At 43.2% G+C, this 20,510-nt stretch overlaps 1 protein-coding gene across 4 annotated transcripts; it reads right to left on the bottom strand.

Moving 5' to 3' along the window:
- Nucleotides 1-888: 888 nt before the first annotated feature.
- ncam3 (neural cell adhesion molecule 3) lies at nucleotides 889-20,440 on the bottom strand. Of its 4 annotated transcripts, none has more exons than XM_029736489.1 (16): nucleotides 20,175-20,440; nucleotides 18,269-18,340; nucleotides 15,145-15,339; nucleotides 14,388-14,525; nucleotides 13,798-13,935; nucleotides 13,541-13,658; nucleotides 13,034-13,188; nucleotides 10,156-10,298; nucleotides 9,885-10,023; nucleotides 7,733-7,900; nucleotides 7,360-7,480; nucleotides 5,592-5,721; nucleotides 5,324-5,489; nucleotides 3,179-3,383; nucleotides 2,922-3,047; nucleotides 889-2,502 (listed from the first exon to the last, which is right to left on the bottom strand). In XM_029736489.1, exons 1-16 carry the CDS (start codon nucleotides 20,233-20,235, stop codon nucleotides 2,463-2,465), a joined length of 2,115 nt encoding a protein of 704 aa, XP_029592349.1. In that variant the 5' UTR covers nucleotides 20,236-20,440; the 3' UTR covers nucleotides 889-2,462. The 4 variants fall into 4 exon arrangements, with proteins under 4 accessions (XP_029592349.1, XP_029592348.1, XP_029592351.1 ...); XM_029736488.1 differs by having other exon boundaries at nucleotides 13,798-13,938; nucleotides 20,175-20,437; XM_029736491.1 differs by lacking the exon at nucleotides 2,922-3,047 and having other exon boundaries at nucleotides 889-2,498; nucleotides 13,798-13,938; nucleotides 20,175-20,437.
- Between the last annotated feature and the right edge of the window lie 70 nt (nucleotides 20,441-20,510).

Raw genomic sequence — 20,510 nt, 5'->3', positions numbered from 1 at the left:
GAAAATACACTGTCTACAGGCTTGATGTTGTAATCATGTCACAACTGAGACTTACATAACTTCTTTCTTTCCAAATGTTCTTTCAAAAGAGATACCAAACTGGCATCGACAACCACCAACTGCTGATTTGGTTGGCCAACAGTGGAAAGTTACTAAAAAACATAACAGTCTATTTAGTTGGCCTTTATGGCTGAATTCCCTCTTTGTTTTATCATCCACAGACAGAAGTGGAACACGGCCGAGAAGAAGCTTCTGACCAAACCAGTCCCCCAGGTAGGTGATCAGAAGAAAGTAAAGTACTAACAGTGGCCTTACTGTGGTTGTCATTGCAAATCTGGTTGTCATTACGAATGGGCTATGTTGTCATTTCGAAACAAACTTTACACATGTAATTTATTGTTCTATTTTTCTTAGATAATAAAAACCAGCTCGTATGAAAGTGAATGGTAAATGTGTAAATCAATCCCATTGAACTTTGAGTTAGTTAAAGTATACCAAAGAGTAGAAAGAGAGTCATTCTATGTCAGGGTCCAGTGCTCAGTATTTTGACTGTATTCTGACTGTTAGATATGTTAAAGTTGCGTCAATTTGTTTCTGGTATCAGAACAAAATAGTCAGCACATAGTAACTTCTGATTTATTTGTACTTTAATTAATGCAGACACGTGTGTGGTAAATGTGTGGTTCGTATATATACGGTCTCTTTGTGACACCTCGCAGGGCAGACAGAGAAGAGATCGTCCCATCCTATTGTTCTCTCTTATATACTCTGACAGAGATAGTTCCCGCTCACTGCTGGCCTGTCAGAGGGAGGATGAGCGTGGTTTAAACATGCTCCTCCTATCGTCGGCGTGCAGGCTGGTCCCAGCCTCGTGACGCACTTCCTGTCGCCGGTTGTAGTTCTTCTTGTCTTCAGCAGTTGATTTATCCGTATTTTATATACTTAATATTGTAGCATAGCTTCCCCGGTATATTATATAAGTTATGCAAACAAATAGCCAGTTCAACCCTAACAGATACAAAAAGCAACATTGTCTACACCAGAGGACAATTATGAAAACATGAGACGGTCAGCCAAGCCGATCACTGATCCTGATGACATGAACTACGCAGAGCTCAATATCAGCCCTGCTCCTTCACCCAGGTAAATAACCACAGAGTGAGTGAGACACTCACAGTAAATTCCACAAGTAAAATAATGTGTATCAAAACAATTGCATAATAATTTGCAAAAAAACATGTACGCAACAATGCAGCAATAGGCTTACATTACGTAGTATCTGTAATATAGTAATAACTACTAAGTAAATACAAATATAGATCTGCACTAAAATCTGTTCCCCTTAAAAGAAGGCAGCGGAATAACAAGGCAGAGGATGACGATGCAGTTAACTACAGACAACTACAATCACACTGAGGTGGTCAGAGAACTTTGATATCTAGACCACAAGGCCTACAGTATGGTAAATTCAAGAAAAGTGAATGAAAAACAGCATGTTTTTAAGTCACATTTTTTAAATAGCAAAATGCATAGCTGTTATACTGTATGTGTATGTACAAACAATATACAGTGTACAATGTACAAAATAAACAGTAAAAAAGTGGATAATTAAACAAATACAAACATAAAATGATTATATGAGCAATTTGCAATTTAACAACAGATTATTAAAAAATAAGCACATCATATAGCTCTGTCATATATGAGCTCTGTATATTCCTCATGACTACAACACTTGAAGAGATGTAATTTTGACACGTTGTTATTTGTTAATGTGATTATGCTGTATACTGTATATCAGGGCTGCCCACCCACTTCCTGGAGATCTACCGTCCTGTGGGTTTTCAGTCCAACCCTAATTTAACACACCTGATTCTACTAATTAGCTGCTCAACAAGACCTTAACTAACTGAATAAGATATGCTAAATTAGGGTTGGACTGAAAACCTACAGGACAGTAGATCTCCAGTAGGAGGGTTGGGCAGTCCTGCTGTATATTGTTAATATGTTAGGATAAAATGTCCTTATTAAATAATGATATGTCGCTTACAGATTATATTGCAGATTAAAGTGAAAATAGACTTCAATAAATAATTAGTTATGATTCAATTAATGAACTACGAAGGTCTCCCTGACAATTTACAGCAGCCTTAATGTACTGAAATATAACATGAATGTACTGAAATATAACATGAATGTACTGAAACATAAAAGCAAGGAAATGTAACACTTAACATGAGATTACACAGGGCTGGATGAAATTACAACAATCTGTTAATGTTAGACATTACAGTTCACAGATGACTTTCCTAATCCTTATCCTTTCTCAACATGGACTGTCCTGGGAACTCTCGAAAAACATTTAACTAAGACCCCTCAACTCACAATACTTCCTCCTTTCTACTTTGACATTTACAGGTTCCATTCTTCAGATACTATGATGTCACTTCCTGTTCAGTAACTCAGGCCTCTGTGGCAGGATCTACATTGGGGGACGTCTTCCTGATAGGAAATGATAGGTCAGGTTAGAAATAAAATACAACTCAATACAACTAGCCATGCAAATATTAATGAGTCATTAGCTCAGTAACTAAATATGCACATGCAAATACATGAAAATAAGACTGTGCCTACTAATTCTGAGAGGGCATTCCTGTGTTCATCAGCTCAAGTCATCAAAGACTCTAGCAGTGGCGAGTGGGTGGTGACTACCAAACAATTAACATGGGTATCAAAAAATGGCTAAGAGTTTCAATTTGCACATGGGTATAGTAGTTATAATTTAATTAGTCAGTGATCAAACACACTTGCTGACTTATAAGTGTGGAGGTGCCTCTTTCTGCCATTTTTTATGGATTACAGCCCGTTTAGGGCGAGGGTGGGCTGTGTCCACCCCTCTGACATCATCATGGGCCACCTACTCGAATTTGGTGAGGGGCGCTTTGTCGCACGTGACCTCCGCCTCCAACCCATTCTTTTCCCCATTTTGTGTCTGCAGTTTTGGGATGCTATCCCTCGGTATTCCTAGCCCATTCAACTTCAAGTCTCTGCATTGAAGGACACACATAAACTGAGGCTCAGGAGGGTTCATACAGAGAAACACACATAACCACACTACAACCCTCTGAATATGTTACATTGAGGAACAGGGAGACAGTAGGCTAGCGAACAGTGTTACCCATTAGAGGTGCCGTCACCCTCCTCCACAGTCTTCATCCCAGGAACCTTCTGCCCAAACAGCTTGACAGCCAGGAACATCAGCATGCCACAGTGGTTGGTATAGCAACAGGTGGCGTCCACAGCGATCAGTAGCACCAAGAAGATGACTATGACAATGCCTGCCACAGCCCCTTTCCCCATCCCACCCTTATTCATCTTGGCTACTGAAAGGGAAGAAGGGAGGGAAGGAGTGAGGGAGGGGATGAAAGGGACGGAGAGAAGGAGAAAGACACAGAGAGGGAGAGATAATCATATTTAAACTCAGTAAAACCTTTTATCCTGACCTGGCATTCTGTTCTGTAACTGTTTTATATCAGATAGTCTGTGCAATAGTCTGTTTTCCAGTATGCGACTGTGGTAAAGCTGTGAAACAGCTCGTAAGGAATGACATCACCAAATAATGAACTAATTGCTGGCACCTGTGCCTGTTTGCCAGCTCTGCCCGGGACTCTGGAAAAACTATTTTTAAGGTGAGAGCGCAGAAAGGTGGTAGCGGAGGAGCTGGTCCTTCGATGAACGTGAGGCTCTGTAGCCCTTGCAATTATATTGCGCTCACCCTATAATGGTGGGAGGGTGTTATTCGCTGCTGTGTAGGGCTGCCGACGGCAACCAGATAAGAAAGATTTTTTGGGGGGTTGTCGCTTAAGGCTAAGGCTACTCAGTTCACCTTAGATACGTACCTACCGTCGGCCTGCAACTTGCCATGCCTGCCGGCTCAGCAAGGGTGCACATGCTCAGACCCCACGGGAGCGTCTCGTCAGCTAGACAAGCTAAATGTTTTTACATTTTTTAAATATTTTTAGTGTCATGTCTGTGTCCTATTCTGTTGGCTGAGTCCTGTTAAATGTGTTTAGTTTTTAGGAGTACCTTTTTAAATTACAGTTTGGGTTATGAAGGGAGGACAGAACAGTTATTGTAGGGCTGGGTCCTATATGTGCCTTCATCAATATTGTGTGGGTCTTTTGACTGTTTGAATTGGTCCAAGAACCTGTCTGCTGTGAAGTCACAGCTTGGGTTGTGCCGTGGCGGAGATCTTTGTGGGCTATACTTGGCCTTGTCTCAGGATGGTAAGTTGGTGGTTGAAGATATTGCTCTAGTGGTCTGGGGGCTGTGCTTTGGCAAAGTGGGTGGGGTTATATCCTTCCTGTTTGGCCCTGTCCGGGGGTATCATCAGATGGGGCCACAGTGTCTCCTGACCCCTCCTGTCTCAGCCTCCAGTATTTATGCTGCAGTAGTTTATGTGTCGGGGGGCTAGGGTCAGTCTGTTATATCTGGAGTTTTTCTCCTTTCTTATCCGGTGTCCTGTGGGAATTTAAGTATGCTCTCTCTAATTCTCTCTCGCTTTCTTTCTTTCTCTCTTTCTTTCTTTCTTTCTTTCTTTCTCTCGGAGGACCTGAGCCCTAGGACCATGCCTCAGGACTACCTGACATGATGACTCCTTACTTTCCCCAGTCCACCTGGCCATGCTGCTGCTCCAGTTTCAACTGTTCTGCCATGCGGCTATGGAACCCTGACCTGTTCACCGGACGTGCTACCTGTCCCAGACCTGCTGTTTTCAACTCTCTAGAGACAGCAGGAGCGGTAGAGATACTCTCAATGATCGGCTATGAAAGCCAACTGACATTTACTCTTGAGGTGCTGACTTGTTGCACCCTTGACAACTACTGTGATTATTATTATTTGACCATGCTGGTCATTTATGAACATTTGAACATCTTGGCCATGTTCTGTTATAATCTCCACCCGGCACAGCCAGAAGAGGACTGGCCACCCCTCATAGCCTGGTTCCTTTCTAGGTTTCTTCCTAAGTTTTGGCCTTTCTAGGGAGTTTTTCCTAGCCACCGTGCTTCTACACCTGCATTGCTTGCTGTTTGGGGTTTTAGGCTGGGTTTCTGTACAGCACTTTGAGATATCAGCTGATGTAAGAAGGGCTATATAACTACATTTGATTTGATTTGAGTTCTGGTGTGTCCTTCACTCTTACATACTGGTTTATTGGAAGGTGGTGGCAGCACTGCGTTACTCTGCTCAATCCAGTATTTGTCCCACCTCTTGGAAGGTCTCAAGCTTTATTTCACTACTACAGTATGCCATAGCAGCTTACCAGGCTGTGGGACGTTGAAGTTCAGCTTGGCGGAGCTGGAGGAGCCGTAGGAGTTGACGGCTAGCACCTCCATGTGGTAGTCTGATTTATACTGCAGGTCATGGAGGTTGATCACTGTCGAGTTGGACGGCAGGTCCTTCTCCCTCCAGTCCTCATCCACCTTATTCTAAGAGAGAGAGAGGAGGTGGGGGGGGGGTGTAAGGTCTTGCACACTGTAATGTCTAGATCTTTTGTCTTCACTGAAAAACAAAAACGCATGCATACTCACCAATCTGTAGCGGACAGTGTAGTGGATAATGGGGGAGTCTCCGTTGTCCAACTGCATTAAAGGGATTGAGAACATATTGCCCTCAACCTTCCCCTCGCTGGCCACCAGGACCGGGCTGTCTGGTTCCCCTGGGGAGGGAGGGAGGTAGAGGCAGTGTGTTGGTACAATAGGTACAGAGGTCAGGGGTGTTCATGCATCAGCCAGCTTACACACAGTGTGAGAAATCTACTGTCATGTTAGGGAGGTTGGTTATCCGTGAAAAATTTACATTTCAGAGTTTTTCGACACGTATCAGTACTTTACCTCCTGCGGGGCCGAATGCCGATGGAATGGGATGATGTCATCAGGAGCGGGGCAGTAATGGAGCATGAATAGCCATCAGCGAGTAGGTGATGATGTCATGTGGATGATCATGTGACAGCGGAATGAGTGAATTATGGCAGATTAATTTTTCTTCCAGCCAAAATACAGCTGAAGTCGGAAGTTTACATACACCTTAGCCAAATAAATTTAAACTCAGTATTTCACAATTCCTGACATTTAATCCAAGTAAAAATTCTTTGTTTTAGTTCAGTTAGGATCACCACTTTCTTTTAAGAATGTGAAATGTCAGAATAATAGTAGAGAGAATGATTCATTCCAGCTTTTATTTCTGTTATCACATTCCCAGTGGGTCAGAAGTTTACATACACTCAATTAGTATTTGGTAGCATTGTCATTAAATTGTTAAACTTGAGTCAAACGTTTCGGGTAGCCTTCCACAAGCTTCCCACAATAAGTTGGGTGAATTTTGGCCCATTCCTCCTGACAGAGCTATTGTAACTGAGTCAGGTTTGTAGGCCTCCTTGCTCGCACACGCTTTTTCAGTTCTGCCCACACATTTTCTATAGGATTGAAGTCAGGGCTTTGTGATGGCCACTCTTTGACTTTGTTGTCCTTAAGCCATTTTGCCACAACTTTGGAAGTATGCTTGGGGTGGAAGACCCATTTGCGACCAAGCTTTAACTTCCTAACATCTTGAGATGTTGCTTCAATATATCCACATAAGTTTCCTACCTTATGATTCCATCTATTTTGTGAAGTGCACCAGTCCCTCCTGCAGCAAAGCACCCCCACAACATGATGCTGCCACCCCCGTGCTTCAAGCTTGGGATGGTGTTCTTCGGCTTGCAAGCCTCGCCCTTTTCCCTCCAAACATAACGATGGTCATTATCACCAAACAGTTCTATTTTTGTTTCATCAGACCAGAGGACATTTCTCTGAAAAGTATGATCTTTGTCCCCATGTGCAGTTGCAAACCGTAGTCTGGCTTTTTTATGACGGTTTTGGAGTAGTGGGTTCTTCCTTGCTGAGCGGCCTTTTAGGTTATGTTGATATAGGACTCGTTTGACTGTGGATATAGATACTTTTGTGATACAGTGAATTATAAGTGAAATAATCTGTCTGTAAACAATTGTTGGAAAAATTACTTGTGTCATGCACAAAGTAGATGTCCTAACCGACTTGCCAAACTCTAGTTGGTTCACAAGAAATTTGTGGAGTGGTTGAAAAATGAGTTTTAATGACTCCAACCTAAGTGTATGTAAACTCCAACTGTAGATAGACACTCAAAACAGTAGGCAATATGGATATACTGTAGCTTGACACAAGTAATGCAGTTTGAACAATGATAGTTGGTGACAATTAGTAATAATTATACTGCATTTGCCTAGATATGATGCGGTTGGGAGTGAGGAGAGAGAGAGGAGGAAGAGGAGGGTGACACTCACGTATGCCCTGTGTGCGGACGGTGAGCTCTTCGGAGAAGCCTCCCTGACCCAGGTGGGTCTTTGGGGCAAACCGGACAGAGTAGGTGGTGTAGGGGTTCAGATCTGTGATAACCAGGGGGTCTGCACACAAATAACAGAGTGCATGAACACACACATATTACTTTTATATATGTATACACTCAAACCAATCAAACTACTCATAACAAGTCATATCACTAAAATGGTCTTCAGAGGCCTCCCCTGGTTTAGGGAAATCAGTGATCAGATACGACTTCTAGTCCTCAGCGTATTCATTGGCTTCATCTTAAATGTCTCAAACATCATCTATAGTATTTCATGAAATAGATTGGGCACTGAGAGTCAGGTGTTTACCTGTGGACTGGATGACTTTCTCCTGCCAATTGTTCTCACGTCCTGTCTTCCACTGGAGGGTGAAGTGGGTGATGGGAGAGCCCCCGTCCACCAGGGAAGCCCCCAGGGTGAAGTGGACCGACGTGGGCCCTGGGGTGCCACTTACCTGGGATGCTTTACCTGGCCAGGCTGGGGGAGGAGAGATGAGAGAAACATGGAGAACGAGAGGATTGAAGGAGGGTGAAATAGGGAGAAAGTAGGGAGCAGAGCAGTTCAAAGACAGAGAGGTGAAGAGGGAATGAGCATGTCAGAGATGAAAGAATAAGAACATTGTCATTAGAAATAAAAAACGGTGAACACTGCAAATGTAAATAAACTCACCAAAAAAAGAAACTGTCAACTGCATTTATTTTCAGCAAACTTAACATGTGTAAATATTTGTATGAACATAACAAGATTCAACAACTGAGACATAAACTGAACAAGTTCCACAGACATGTGACTAACAGAAATGGAATAATGTGTCCCTAACAAAGAGGGGGTCAAAAGTAACAGTCAGTATCTGGTGTGGCCCCCAGCTGCATTAAGTACTGCAGTGCATCTCCTCCTCATGGACTGCACCAGATTTGCCAGTTCTTGCTGTGAGATGTTACCCCACTCTTCCACCAAGGCACCTGCAAGTTCCCGGACATTTCTGGGAGGAATGGCCCTAGCCCTCACCCTCCGATTCAACTTGTCCCAGATGTGCTCAATGGGATTGAGATCCAGGCTCTTCGCTGGCCATGGCAGAACACTGACAATCCTGTCTTGCAGGAAATCACGCACAGAATGAGCAGTATGGCTGGTGGCATTGTCATGCTGGAGGGTCATGTCAGGATGAGCCTGCAGGAAGGGTACCACATGAGGGATGTCTTCCCTGTAACGCACAGCGTTGATATTGCCTGCAATGACAACAAGCTCAGTCCGATGATGCTGTGACACACCGCCCCAGACCATGACGGACCCTCTACCTCCAAATCGATCCCGCTCCAGAGTACAGGCCTCGGTGTAACACTCGTTCCTTCGACGATAAACGCGAATCCGACCATCACCCCTGGTGAGACAAAACCGCGACTCGTCAGTGATGGGCACTTTTTTCCAGTATGTCTGGTCCAGCGACGGTGGGTTTGTGCCCATAGGCGACGTTGTTGCCGGTGATGTCTGGTGAGGACCTGCCTTACAACAGGCCTACAAGCCCTCAGTCCAGCCTCTCTCAGTCTATTGCGGACAGTCTGAGCACTGATGGAGGGATTGTGCGTTCCTGGTGTAACTCGGGCAGTTGTTGTTGCCATTCTGTACCTGTCCCGCAGGTGTGATTTTCGGATGTACCGATCCTGTGCAGGTGTTGTTACACGTGGTCTCCCACTGTGAGGACGATCAGCTGTCCGTCCTGTCTCCCTGTAGTGCTGTCTTAGGCGTCTCACGGTACGGACATTGCAATTTATTGCCCTGGCCACATCTGCAGTCCTCATGCCTCCTTGCAGCATGCCTAAGGCACATTCACGCAGATGAGCAGGGATCCTGGACTTCTTCTTTTGGTGTTTTTCAGAGCCAGTAGAAAGGCCTCTTTAGTGTCCTAAGTTTTCATAACTGTGACCTTAATTGCCTACCTTCTGTAAGCTGTTAGTGTCTTAATGACCGTTCCACAGGTGCATGTTTATTAATTGTTTATGGTTCATTGAACAGCATGGGAAACAGTGTTAAAACCCTTTACAATGAAGATGTGTGAAGTTATTTGGATTTTTACGAATTACCTTTGAAAGACAGGGTCCTGAAAAAGGGACGTTTCTTTTTTTGCTGAGTTTAGAGTACCTACACTTTAGCTAAAATCTCCCACTGTTTCCAGTTATTTTAGAATTTTATAGTGGTTTGTGGCTGCTTGTCCCTTTATTGAAAGGTAAAAACTGATCGAATCAAAGTGGACGTTGAATCAACGTGGAAAACTGATTGTATTTGAAAAAAGTAATCAACGCAAGGGAATTTCATATTTTTTTCACCTAAATCCAATGACTTGGTGACATTTTTTGTTGATTTCACGTTGAATTAACATTGAACTGACGTCTCTGTCCAGTGGAATGTTGTGTTAGTGCTAAGTATTATCATAACAGAGTAGGAAGGTCAAGAGTGGCCTTACTCTGCAGGCTGAAGTCTGTGGAGGCGTTGCCAGCAGGACTGATAGCCATGCAGCTGTACAGCCCTCCATCTGAGGGCGTCACATTGTCAATGACCAGGACATAGCCATCCTCCATTCTCACTCGACCTCCACCAGCGTCCTGTGTCCACACAAACACAACCAGACAGGAACTCAGAGGAGAGAAATATAACAAAAAATGTATTCTCTGCCTGATTCTCCCCCAATATTTGTTGTAATTAATGCCACTGTGTGAATGTATCGTCTGTCTTACCACTGTTAGCAGGTGGTCATTGTTGGTCTTCCTGACCCACTGCAGTGCGGGCATAGGGTGTCCTGAGACGTTACAGGACACTGAGAGACTCTGGCCTGGCTCCACCTCCATCTTCTCCTGGCTCAGCACTGCTACAGGATGCTCTGTAAACACGCACAGAACAAGAGACAGGACAAACTGAGTGCTTTGTGTGACAATAACAAACAAATTACAATAGATAAGAATATGTGTAAATTATTAACAATATATGTGCATCTTCTGTTAAATAGGAAAAATTATTTTGTTGTGTGTTCAGATGGCTTCGAAGACCAGAAAGATATTGGTATTGTATCTGGTTAGGGAGTGAAAGTTATTTATAATAAGGGTTACATGGAGAAAAACTGACCTCTCTGAAATGAAAATGGATGGGCCTCCCTTCAGCAAAATATATTTGACCTAAACCCTCCCTGAACGCTTGAAAGAAAAAAGTGACCGTCCCCTATACCCAAAATAATAATTCAAACATAAAGTGGATAACAGAGAACATGTCTACCATTTACCCTCACTTCTTGGACAGACCAGAGCCTTAGATATGAAGTTTTAGAAACTGTTCTGTCTTGTAAGCATTACATGACAGCAAAGGAATTTTTATTGCGCACAGGGCTGCGGCCGGGGCCAGAAGGTTGTGGGTTCACAGACCCCCGTGGACAAGAGTATGGGTGGAAAGATTTCCTTTATAGTAAAAGCATTGCATAAATCTATCATCGTATTTGCAGGTCCGAGAAAAAATGGCCTTTTATGCAATTCTACGTCATTTTACATATTAGCAGAATATGTGTTAATAACACACAAACTACCAAAATTACAGGCCAAGAATGGACAGAGAGTTGTCCCTATTTGTTCATCTTATCATATTTCTCTAATGCCAAATGTCTTGTTTTAAATGAAACTGTCCAAGATAGCAAATAATTATATCTCTGACATCATGAGGAATCTTGAAGTTAGGCCTGCCTACCTTTCCACCCCAGACAGAGTAGGACTACTAAAATGTAAGTGTCACGACTTCCGCTGAAGTCGGCTCCTCTCCTTGTTTGGGCGGTGTTCGGCGGTCGACGTCACCGGCTTTCTAGACATCGCCGCTCCATTTTTCATATATCCATTCGTTTTTTCTTGTTCCATACACACCTGGTTTTCATTCAATAATCAACTGCATGTATTTAGTCCTCTGTTTCCCCTCCATGTCTTTGTGTGTAATTGTTTATTGTTATGTGGATATTATTCAGGCGCTATACTTTTGTTATGTTATGTGTTTTTGGCACGTTTAAGTTTTTATGTGCTGTAGTTTTTGGACCGGAATTGAAGTGCGCCTGTTTACTACACTCTGATCTCCTGCACCTGACATCGCCTCCGTACACACCCCTAACAGTAAGTTTTAACTGCTGGCTACTCTTCTTCAATGGCTTAACCCAACGAGAGAAGGTCACAAGTGTTTCCCTAAAAGCTGTCTGTGTTTAAACATCTTCTGTTGCACAGAACGTGAATAGATTAATCAATCGATAGTGATAGAATTATACGAACAAAAATATAAAGGCAACATGCAACAATTTCAAAGATTTTAGTAAGTTATACTTCATAGAAGGAAATCAGTTAATTGAAATAAATTAATTAGGCCCTAATCTATGTATTTCACATGACTGGGCAAGGGCGCAGCCATGGGTGGGCCTGGGAGGGCATAGGCCCACCCACTTGGGAGCCAGGTCCACCCACTGGGGAGCTAGACCCAGCAAATCAGAATGAGTTTTTCCCCACAAAATGGCTTTATTAAAGACAGAAATACTCAGCACCCTTCCCCTCCTCAGACTATCTCGCAGGTGAAGAAGCCGGATGTGGAGGTCCTGGGCTAGCGTGGTTACACATGGTGTGCGGTTGTGAGGCCGGTTGGATGTACTGCCAAATTCTCTAAAACGACGGCTTATGGTAGAGAAATTAACATTCAATTCTCTAGCAAAAGCTCTGTTGGACATTCCTGCAGTCAGCATGCCAATTGTACACTCCCTCAAAACTTGAGACATCTGTGGCATTGTGTTGTGTGACAAAACTGCACATTTTAGAGTGGTCTTTTATGGTCCCAGCACAAGGTGCACCTGTTTAATGATCATGCTGTTTAATCAGCTTCTATCGTAGAAATATAACTTTGCTCTGTGCTTCTGCAAGCATGCATTTCATAGCCTATAGCCTATAGGCTACGGATCATTTGATTGAGACCACACTAAATAGCCTATAGGCACACCTGATATTGTTTGACCGTTGGAGAATCAGAGATGAGGGGCGGCATCGGGCACACATCGATATATAGCCTTATAAGCAACTCATTTTAAAACACTAAGAAATATTGGAATTTCATCAATTAAAAATTACATGACCCTCCCAAGAACTAGATTTGAAAAAAAAACACTAAACCTAGAACTTGACTGAAATTGAAAAAGCATGAACCTTCCCCATTTTCCTCAAAGGTGCCCATTCTTTCCATCAATCTTTCTGAAAACACCTGAAGATAAAAAATATATATATATTCCCTGATGAGAGACACACACTGCTGCTTTTCCCTGGTTGAAAATGTTACACGGGTAATGGGTTTGAATGGGATCAAATGGTTTGTTTTCTGAAACAGCTTCTGTTGGCTCAGGCTCACTAGACTGTCTGACAGAAAATGGTTGCTTACATAGAATCAAATTCTCCATGATATCTCTGTATATCAGGAACGTAAACATCTGGAAGGAAGTATTCAAATAACAAGCCATTTTTTATCTGTTATTTTGGAGAAAGCTTAGTCTTATGAAGCTAAAGCGGTTTGTTTCCAGGGGGAGTGTGTTTCCTGATGTTCTCTAACAAACCACACCTGAGACATCCAGCATGATCATGGCACTGCTCTCTGAGATTTTATTCTTGGCCGTGCAGATGTACTCTCCGTGGTCGCTCCTGACTACGGACGAGATAATCAGCTCACTCTTGTCTGAGTTGTACTTGTAGCGGGACTCATCTGAAGAGTCTGGGCTGAGGAGGGAAGCGCCGACAGACAGACAGACAGACGTGAGGCCTGGTGCTACAGAACATTAGCACGCTGCTGATAAGGAAGTTGACAGGAAGTGAGACACACAGTCAACCACACAGACAGGATGGCACGCCACATTAGTGGTGTACTGAGACATAAATGACCACATAAATATAGACACACTGGAGGCCTTCACCCAAACATACACTTTCCAATACACACTAGTTTTTCTCTCTCTCTCTCTCTCTCTCTCTCTCTCTTGCTCTCTCTTTGTGTTATTGCAAACTGTTTTGAGCAGGATACTCTGGCTTTACACACATGCACATCAGTGTGAAGAAACACACACACACTCACACTGTCCAGATGATGTTCGGTTGGGGGACTCCCTCGACCAGGCAGCTGAGGGAGACATTGGTCTCTGGTCCGGCCGTGGCTATCTTCACCTCCTCATGGATCTTCGCTGTGGGAGGAACTACAGCAGGAGGGTCAGAGGAGACATGATTTATTATAGTCAACAACAACACTCCTAATCCTCTGGTCTATACAGAGTTTCTACGAAATAAAGATCCTAAAATATCCCTTATTCCCTCCTGCACTTTGAGTAACCCCACCGTTGACAGAGATGGAGATGTTGAGCTTTTCGAAAATGGGCCGGTCCTTGATTTTAGCCTCACAGGTATATGTTCCGTGATCCTTCCTGGTGATGTTGTTGATCTGTAGAGAGTTGTCTTTTAGTCTTCTGATCCGACCTGCTGGGAGCAAAAGATGGCAACAGGGAAAAGAAAGATCAGCCCCATCTCAGCATGAGGAACACGTTCTGTCTGCTTAATCATCAATATAACCAAGCTTCAAAAAGCAATCACGCTTTCTCTTTAAGGTTGTCAATGGGGACGTTCACATGAAACAGGGTCAGGGCTTGTCTGACGGTTATTTTCAGTGTGTTTTGTCCCTCTGGAAAAAAAAGACAGATTGAATCAGATGTTTCCTGGGGAAGAGTCCGGAAAACATCCCTCGATTTTTACGGCAAATCGGATTAGCCTATGAGCTACGTGACCACTTCTGCCCCTCAACAGCCTGTCCACCATTGCCACCTCTCCATTGGTCGCAGGCAGGCAGGCAGGCAGCAGCTAGTGCGAGGAGCTAGGAAGCTAAGAGACCCCCATACCACATGAACAATCAGAACCCAGGGTACCCCTCCTACCTTCAGAGTGCAGTTTCTCATGGTCCCTCTCCCAGTTGACTTCCACCGCCGGCTTGCCAGTGACCATGCAGGTGATGAGCCCATCTTGACCTTCCAGGAACTCATGGTAGGCCGGTGTTTCCCCGAAGGATGGCCGCTCTGGGTAAGTTGAGAGGGATGGAGAGAGTGAAAGGGTCATTGTGTGTGTGTTTTTGGTTTTACTATCCTCAAGGAAAATTTCACTGGTCCCAACAAGGAAAAAGGATATTTCAGGCTAAGGGTTTCGGGTTAGAATTAGGGTTAGGAGTTCGGTTGGGGGTTTGAGGTTTGGGGCTAAGGTTAGGATTAAGGAAAATGTTACTCTTCCCCACAAGGAAAAAGGCTATTTTAGGCTTAGGGGTTAGGTTTAGGGTTAGGGTTCGAATTAGGGTTTAGGGTTAGGAAGTTGGGGGTTTGGGGTTAAGGTTAGGGTTAGGGTTAGGGATGAGGGAAAATAGGATTTTGAATGGGAATAAACGTTTTGGTCCCCACAACGATACTATAACAAACGTGTGTGTGTGTGTGTGTGTGTGTGTGTGTGTGTGTGTGTGTGTGTGTGTGTGTGTGTGTGTGTGTGTGTGTGTGTGTGTGTGTGTGACAGAGATATGAGCTATGTGGCATCTTTGATCTTGCAAGACAACACTAATTAGCTCAATACTCAAACAATAAGAGAAAAACCCTTCAACACTGACTCTTGGTCATATTAGCCAGGTGAAAAGTTTAACTTTAAACATCTTACCGTAGACAAAGATGGTATACAATTTATCATCTCTGTGACCGGAATCAAATTCACAAAAGCATTTGTACTGTCCTGCATCCTCCATCTTGGCATTCCTGATGAACAGTTTTGACGATGTCTCATCCACTTTCTCAACCTGGTAATCTTCAGCATCCTCTCCATCTTTCTGCCAGGAGATGTCTCCTTCCCCACCAGCTATGAGGGGTTATGTGTGATTATATGTATCATATTTGAAAAATTTGTTAAGGATGTATATTTATATATATATACACAGTTGAAGTTGGACGTTTACATACACCTTAGCCAAATACATTTAAACTCAGTATTTCACAATTCCTGACATTTAATCCTAGTAAGAATTCCCTGTCTTAGGTCAGTTAGGATCACCACTTTATTTTAAGAATGTGTAATGTCAGAATAATATTAGAGAGAATGATTTATTTCAGCTTTTATTTCTTTCATCACATTCCCAGTGGATCAGAAGTTTACATACACTCAATTTGTTTTTGGTAGCATTGCCATTAAATTGTTTAACTTGGGTAAAAAGTTTTGGGTAGCCTTCCACAAGCTTCCCACAATAAGTTGGGTGAATTTTGGCCCATTCCTCCTGACAGAGCTGGTGTAACTGAGTCAGGTATATAGGCCTCCTTGCTTGCACACGCTCTTTCAGTTCTGCCCACAAATTTTCTATGGAATTGCTTTTTTATGGCGGTTTTGGAGCAGTGGCTTCTTCCTTGCTGGACGGCCTTTCAGGTTATGTCGATATAGGACTCGTTTTACCTGTTTCCGCCAGCATATTCACAAGGTCCTTTGCTGTTGTTCTGGGATTGATTAGCATTTTTCACATCAAAGTACGTTCATTTTTAGGAGACAGAACGCGTCTCCTTCCTGAGCGGTATGACGGCTGCGTGGTCCCATGGTGGTTATACTTGCGTACTATTGTTTGTACAGACGAGCGTGGTACCTTCAGGCATTTGGAAATTGCTCCCAAGGATGAACCAGACTTGTGGAGGTGTACCATTTTTTTTTGTGTGAGGTCTTGGCTAATTTCTTTTGATTTTTCCCATGATGTCAAGCAGAGGCACTGAGTTTGAAGGTAGTCCTTGAAATACATCCACAGGTACACCTCCAACTGACTCAAATGATGTCAATTAGTGTATCAGAAGCTTCTAAAGCCATGACATAATTTTCTGGAATTTTCCAAGCTGTTTAAAGGCACAGTCAACTTAGTGTATGTAAACTTCTGACCCACTGGAATTGTGATACAGTGAATTATAAGTGAAATAACCTGTCTGTAAACAATTGTTGGAAAAATTACTTGTGTCATGCACAAAGTAGACGTCCTAACCGACTTGCCAAAACTATAGTTTGTTAACAAGACATTTGTGGAGTGGTTTAAAAATGAGTTTTAATGACTCCAACCTAAGTGTATTTGAACTTCCGACTTCAACTGTATCTATGTGTGTGTATATATATATATATATACTGCTCAAAAAAATAAAGGGAACACTTAAACAACACAATGTAACTCCAAGTCAATCACACTTCTGTGAAATCAAACTGTCCACTTAGGAAGCAACACTAATTGACAATAAATATCACATGCTGTTGTGCAAATGGAATAGACAACAGGTGGAAATTATAGGCAATTAGCAAGACACCCCCAATAAAGGAGTGGTTCTGCAGGTGGGACCACAGACCACTTCTCAGTTCCTATGCTTCCTGGCTGATGTTTTGGTCACTTTTGAATGCTGGCGGTGCTTTCACTCTAACCCACACAAGTGGCTCAGGTAGTGCAGCTCATCCAGGATGGCACATCAATGCGAGCTGTGGCAAGAAGGTTTGCTGTGTCTGTCAGCGTAGTGTCCAGAGCATGGAGGCGCTACCAGGAGACATGCCAGTACATCAGGAGACGTGTGCAAGGAGGAGCAGGAGAAGCACTGCCAGAGCCCTGCAAAATGACCTCCAGCAGGCCACAAATGTGCATGTGTCTGCTCAAATGGTCAGAAACAGACTCCATGAGGGTGGTATGAGGGCCCGACGTCCACAGGTGGGGGTTGTGCTTACAGCCCAACACCGTGCAGGACGTTTGGCATTTGCCAGAGAACACCAAGATTGGCAAATTCGCCACTGGCGCCCTGTGCTCTTCACAGATGAAAGCAGGTTCACACTGAGCACGTGACAGATGTGACAGAGTCTGGAGACGCCGTGGAGAACGTTCTGCTGCCTGCAACATCCTCCAGCATGACCGGTTTGGTGGTGGGTCAGTCATGGTGTGGGGTGGCATTTCTTTGGGGGGCCGCACAGCCCTCCATGTGCTCGCCAGAGGTAGCCTGACTGCCATTAGGTACCGAGATGAGATCCTCAGACCCCTTGTGAGACAATATGCTGGTGCGGTTGGCCCTGGGTTCCTCCTAATGCAAGACAATGCTAGACCTCATGTGGCTGGAGTGTGTCAGCAGTTCCTGCAAGAGGAAGGCATTGATGCTATGGACTGGCCCGCCCGTTCCCCAGACCTGAATCCAATTGAGCACATCTGGGACATCATGTCTCGTTCCATCCACCAACGCCACTTTGCACCACAGACTGTCCAGGAGTTGGCGGATGCTTTTGTCCAGGTCTGGGAGGAGATCCCTCAGGAGACCATCCGCCACCTCATCAGGAGCATGCCCAGGCGTTGTAGGGAGGTCATACAGGCACGTGGAGGCCACACACACTACTGAGGCTCATTTTGACTTGTTTTAAGGACATTACATCAAAGTTGGATCAGCCTGTAGTGTGGTTTTCCACTTTAATTTTGAGTGTGACTCCAAATCCAGACCTTTATGGGTTGATAAATTGGATTTCCATTGATTATTTTTGTGTGATTTTGTTGTCAGCACATTCAACTATGTCAAGAAAAAGTATTTAATAAGATTATTTCTTTCATTCAGATCTAAGATGTGTTGTTTAAGTGTTCCCTTTATTTTTTTGAGCAGTATATATAAATTCATACAACTGCATATGCCAGTGTACTAGAATATGCAGAAGACACTCTACCCTTTACATTTTTTTGCTTTATATTGTATTTGTTCAACCATGGTAAGATGTTGCTCTTATGGAAATGCCAGAACATTGTACCAACCTTTGCAGAGGAGCATAGCATTCTCACCCAGCAACACATCTGGCTTGCTGGTGATGATTTCCATTTTGGCCTCTGACACAGTGAGGAAGAAGAGCAATATTATAACAACCTTTCAGACACCTAACAGTAACACCACTTGAAACTTCTACATTCTGGAATAACTATTGAAATGGAGAACCTAGAGCCAAACATTTGGGCCTGTCTATCGACTTGACTAAGAATACATTAGTGTGATTAATCAAATACCACCAAACCACACCTGTAATGTATTTTCTACACTGTATCTCTACAACAGACTGTAACGATGCACTCATCAACACTATACATTTCCAAGAGAGATCAGTTGATTGATTTGACCTGGGACACCTGCAGAAGGAGAGAGGTCTCAATTGCTCCTGTCAACGCTGAAGCCCTGCAGATTGCCATCAATCTGGAGATAGTAAGTTAGGCCTACAAATAGGCTCCTAGGGACTAATTGCAGCATGCTGACAGGCGGCCAGGAAAAAAACAAGCAGGGACCTTGGCAGTGGTGGACTTCCTGAGCAGCACACTATTCCTTCCTGTACTGTGGCTGAGAATGGCTGTATGGCTGCGGCTCAGACGGGCTCTATGGCTGTGGATGAGACAGGCTCTATGTCTGTGTCCCAATTCTCTTATATGGCCACATCTCCTTCGCCTCATAACTTACTTTCTTTCTGTCTTTGTCTTTGTTGGCCACTGAAAGGTGAAATGGTTGGTTAGATTTCCAACCTTTTGCTTTCCTTTCCCCTATCATCAATTTGGTTGTAAAACAAGGTCAGGGGGCTCTTGGAGCCTAAACCAAATTACAGCAGAGGGAAGATATAGCCTTAACAATCACAGCTGGGTTAATTAGGATGAGTTTAGATGTGGTGGAATTAGAATAAGAGTAGTTAGTTGGCATCTCTTTTTTGGCATTTTAAAGATCACTGCCAAATTATGGACTGGGGTGGATTCAGAAAGCATTTATCTCCTATTACAATTCAGCCTCAGAAACAGATGAGCTTGGACATTGCTCTGGGTACACCTCACACTGATGGAACTCAGTAGAGATAGAATAAAGAAAATCTATTTTTTAACATAAGAGATGACCAAACTCAGTATTCTCTCCTATGTCCTAGCATTCGGGATGCTGTATAGCTGTAGCACCACTTTCATGTACTTGAGGAATGTGTTGAAAGTGCTATATATTGTACATGTAGGGAAAAATAATCCTGCAGCAACAGGAAATGTGCATTATTATGTGGATTATAATGAATTTACATTTTTGTAGGGGTTGATAAATGTATCTTAAGGGAAAATCAAGTCTGAAATGTCAAAGTGGAAATTACAAACTTCAGAAAGCTTTTTAAACACACACCAAGTTTTAAATGTCCTACATCAGAGGAAAGCTATCCTGCAACAGGTTGATCAAATTAAGATCCTACATCTGTAGCAGTGATATGATCATCAGATATAGGCTATACCAGCTCTGATATACTGATTTCAAGAAAAACAGAAAAATACACGTGTTAAGACTGGACCAAATATTCTAAGAGCTACACTATACTGTACTTCTGCTGAGCAGCCTACAACCATGCCATCCAGTGTGTTGGCATTCAAGTGACCAGATTAAAGAAGTTTGTTTCATTACACTGAAGCATACCACATATTCAAAGAAATGAACTCCAACAGTGACATTTTTTGGTCTATATATGTCTATATTATTTAAACTATTGGCAAATGCATATTGACAAATAATGAACAAATAAACAAATAAATAATAGAATAAATACAATTAAAAACAAAAAATAGTCCCACTCCCAACAAATATAAAAGTAGGCCTAATTAATATGATTATTTAAAGAAATATTCAAACCTTGAAGTGTTTAGGATTTTGTATTCTCACCTGAAAAACCAAGGACCAGCATTATGGAACACATTCTCAAGATGAGCATCGATTCAGCCATTTCTACCTCAACGTTGTCACTATCCTCAATGAATGGATCGATGTAGTCCTTGACACCTGCTGCATGCAATTGCGCGCGAAATACAACAGTGGTGGAAACATGTGTTTCATGCTTTTATAGGCAAGAGGTGAGAACCAGGGAGACAGACAGGGACCCCACAATCTCTAAAATCTCTGTACGCCGCCCTCCCCTGCTAAAATCCACACCCCTTAACATTTTCGGTTCAGATCATGCACCGGGGAAAAATAATGCTGGAAAGTTGCCTTCCCTACCCT

This window comes from Salmo trutta, chromosome 37 (assembly GCF_901001165.1).
Source record: "Salmo trutta chromosome 37, fSalTru1.1, whole genome shotgun sequence".
Classification (NCBI taxonomy): Eukaryota; Metazoa; Chordata; class Actinopteri; order Salmoniformes; family Salmonidae; genus Salmo; species Salmo trutta.
Note: the sequence above shows the minus strand (reverse complement) of the source record. Positions and strands in the feature narration are given on the sequence as shown.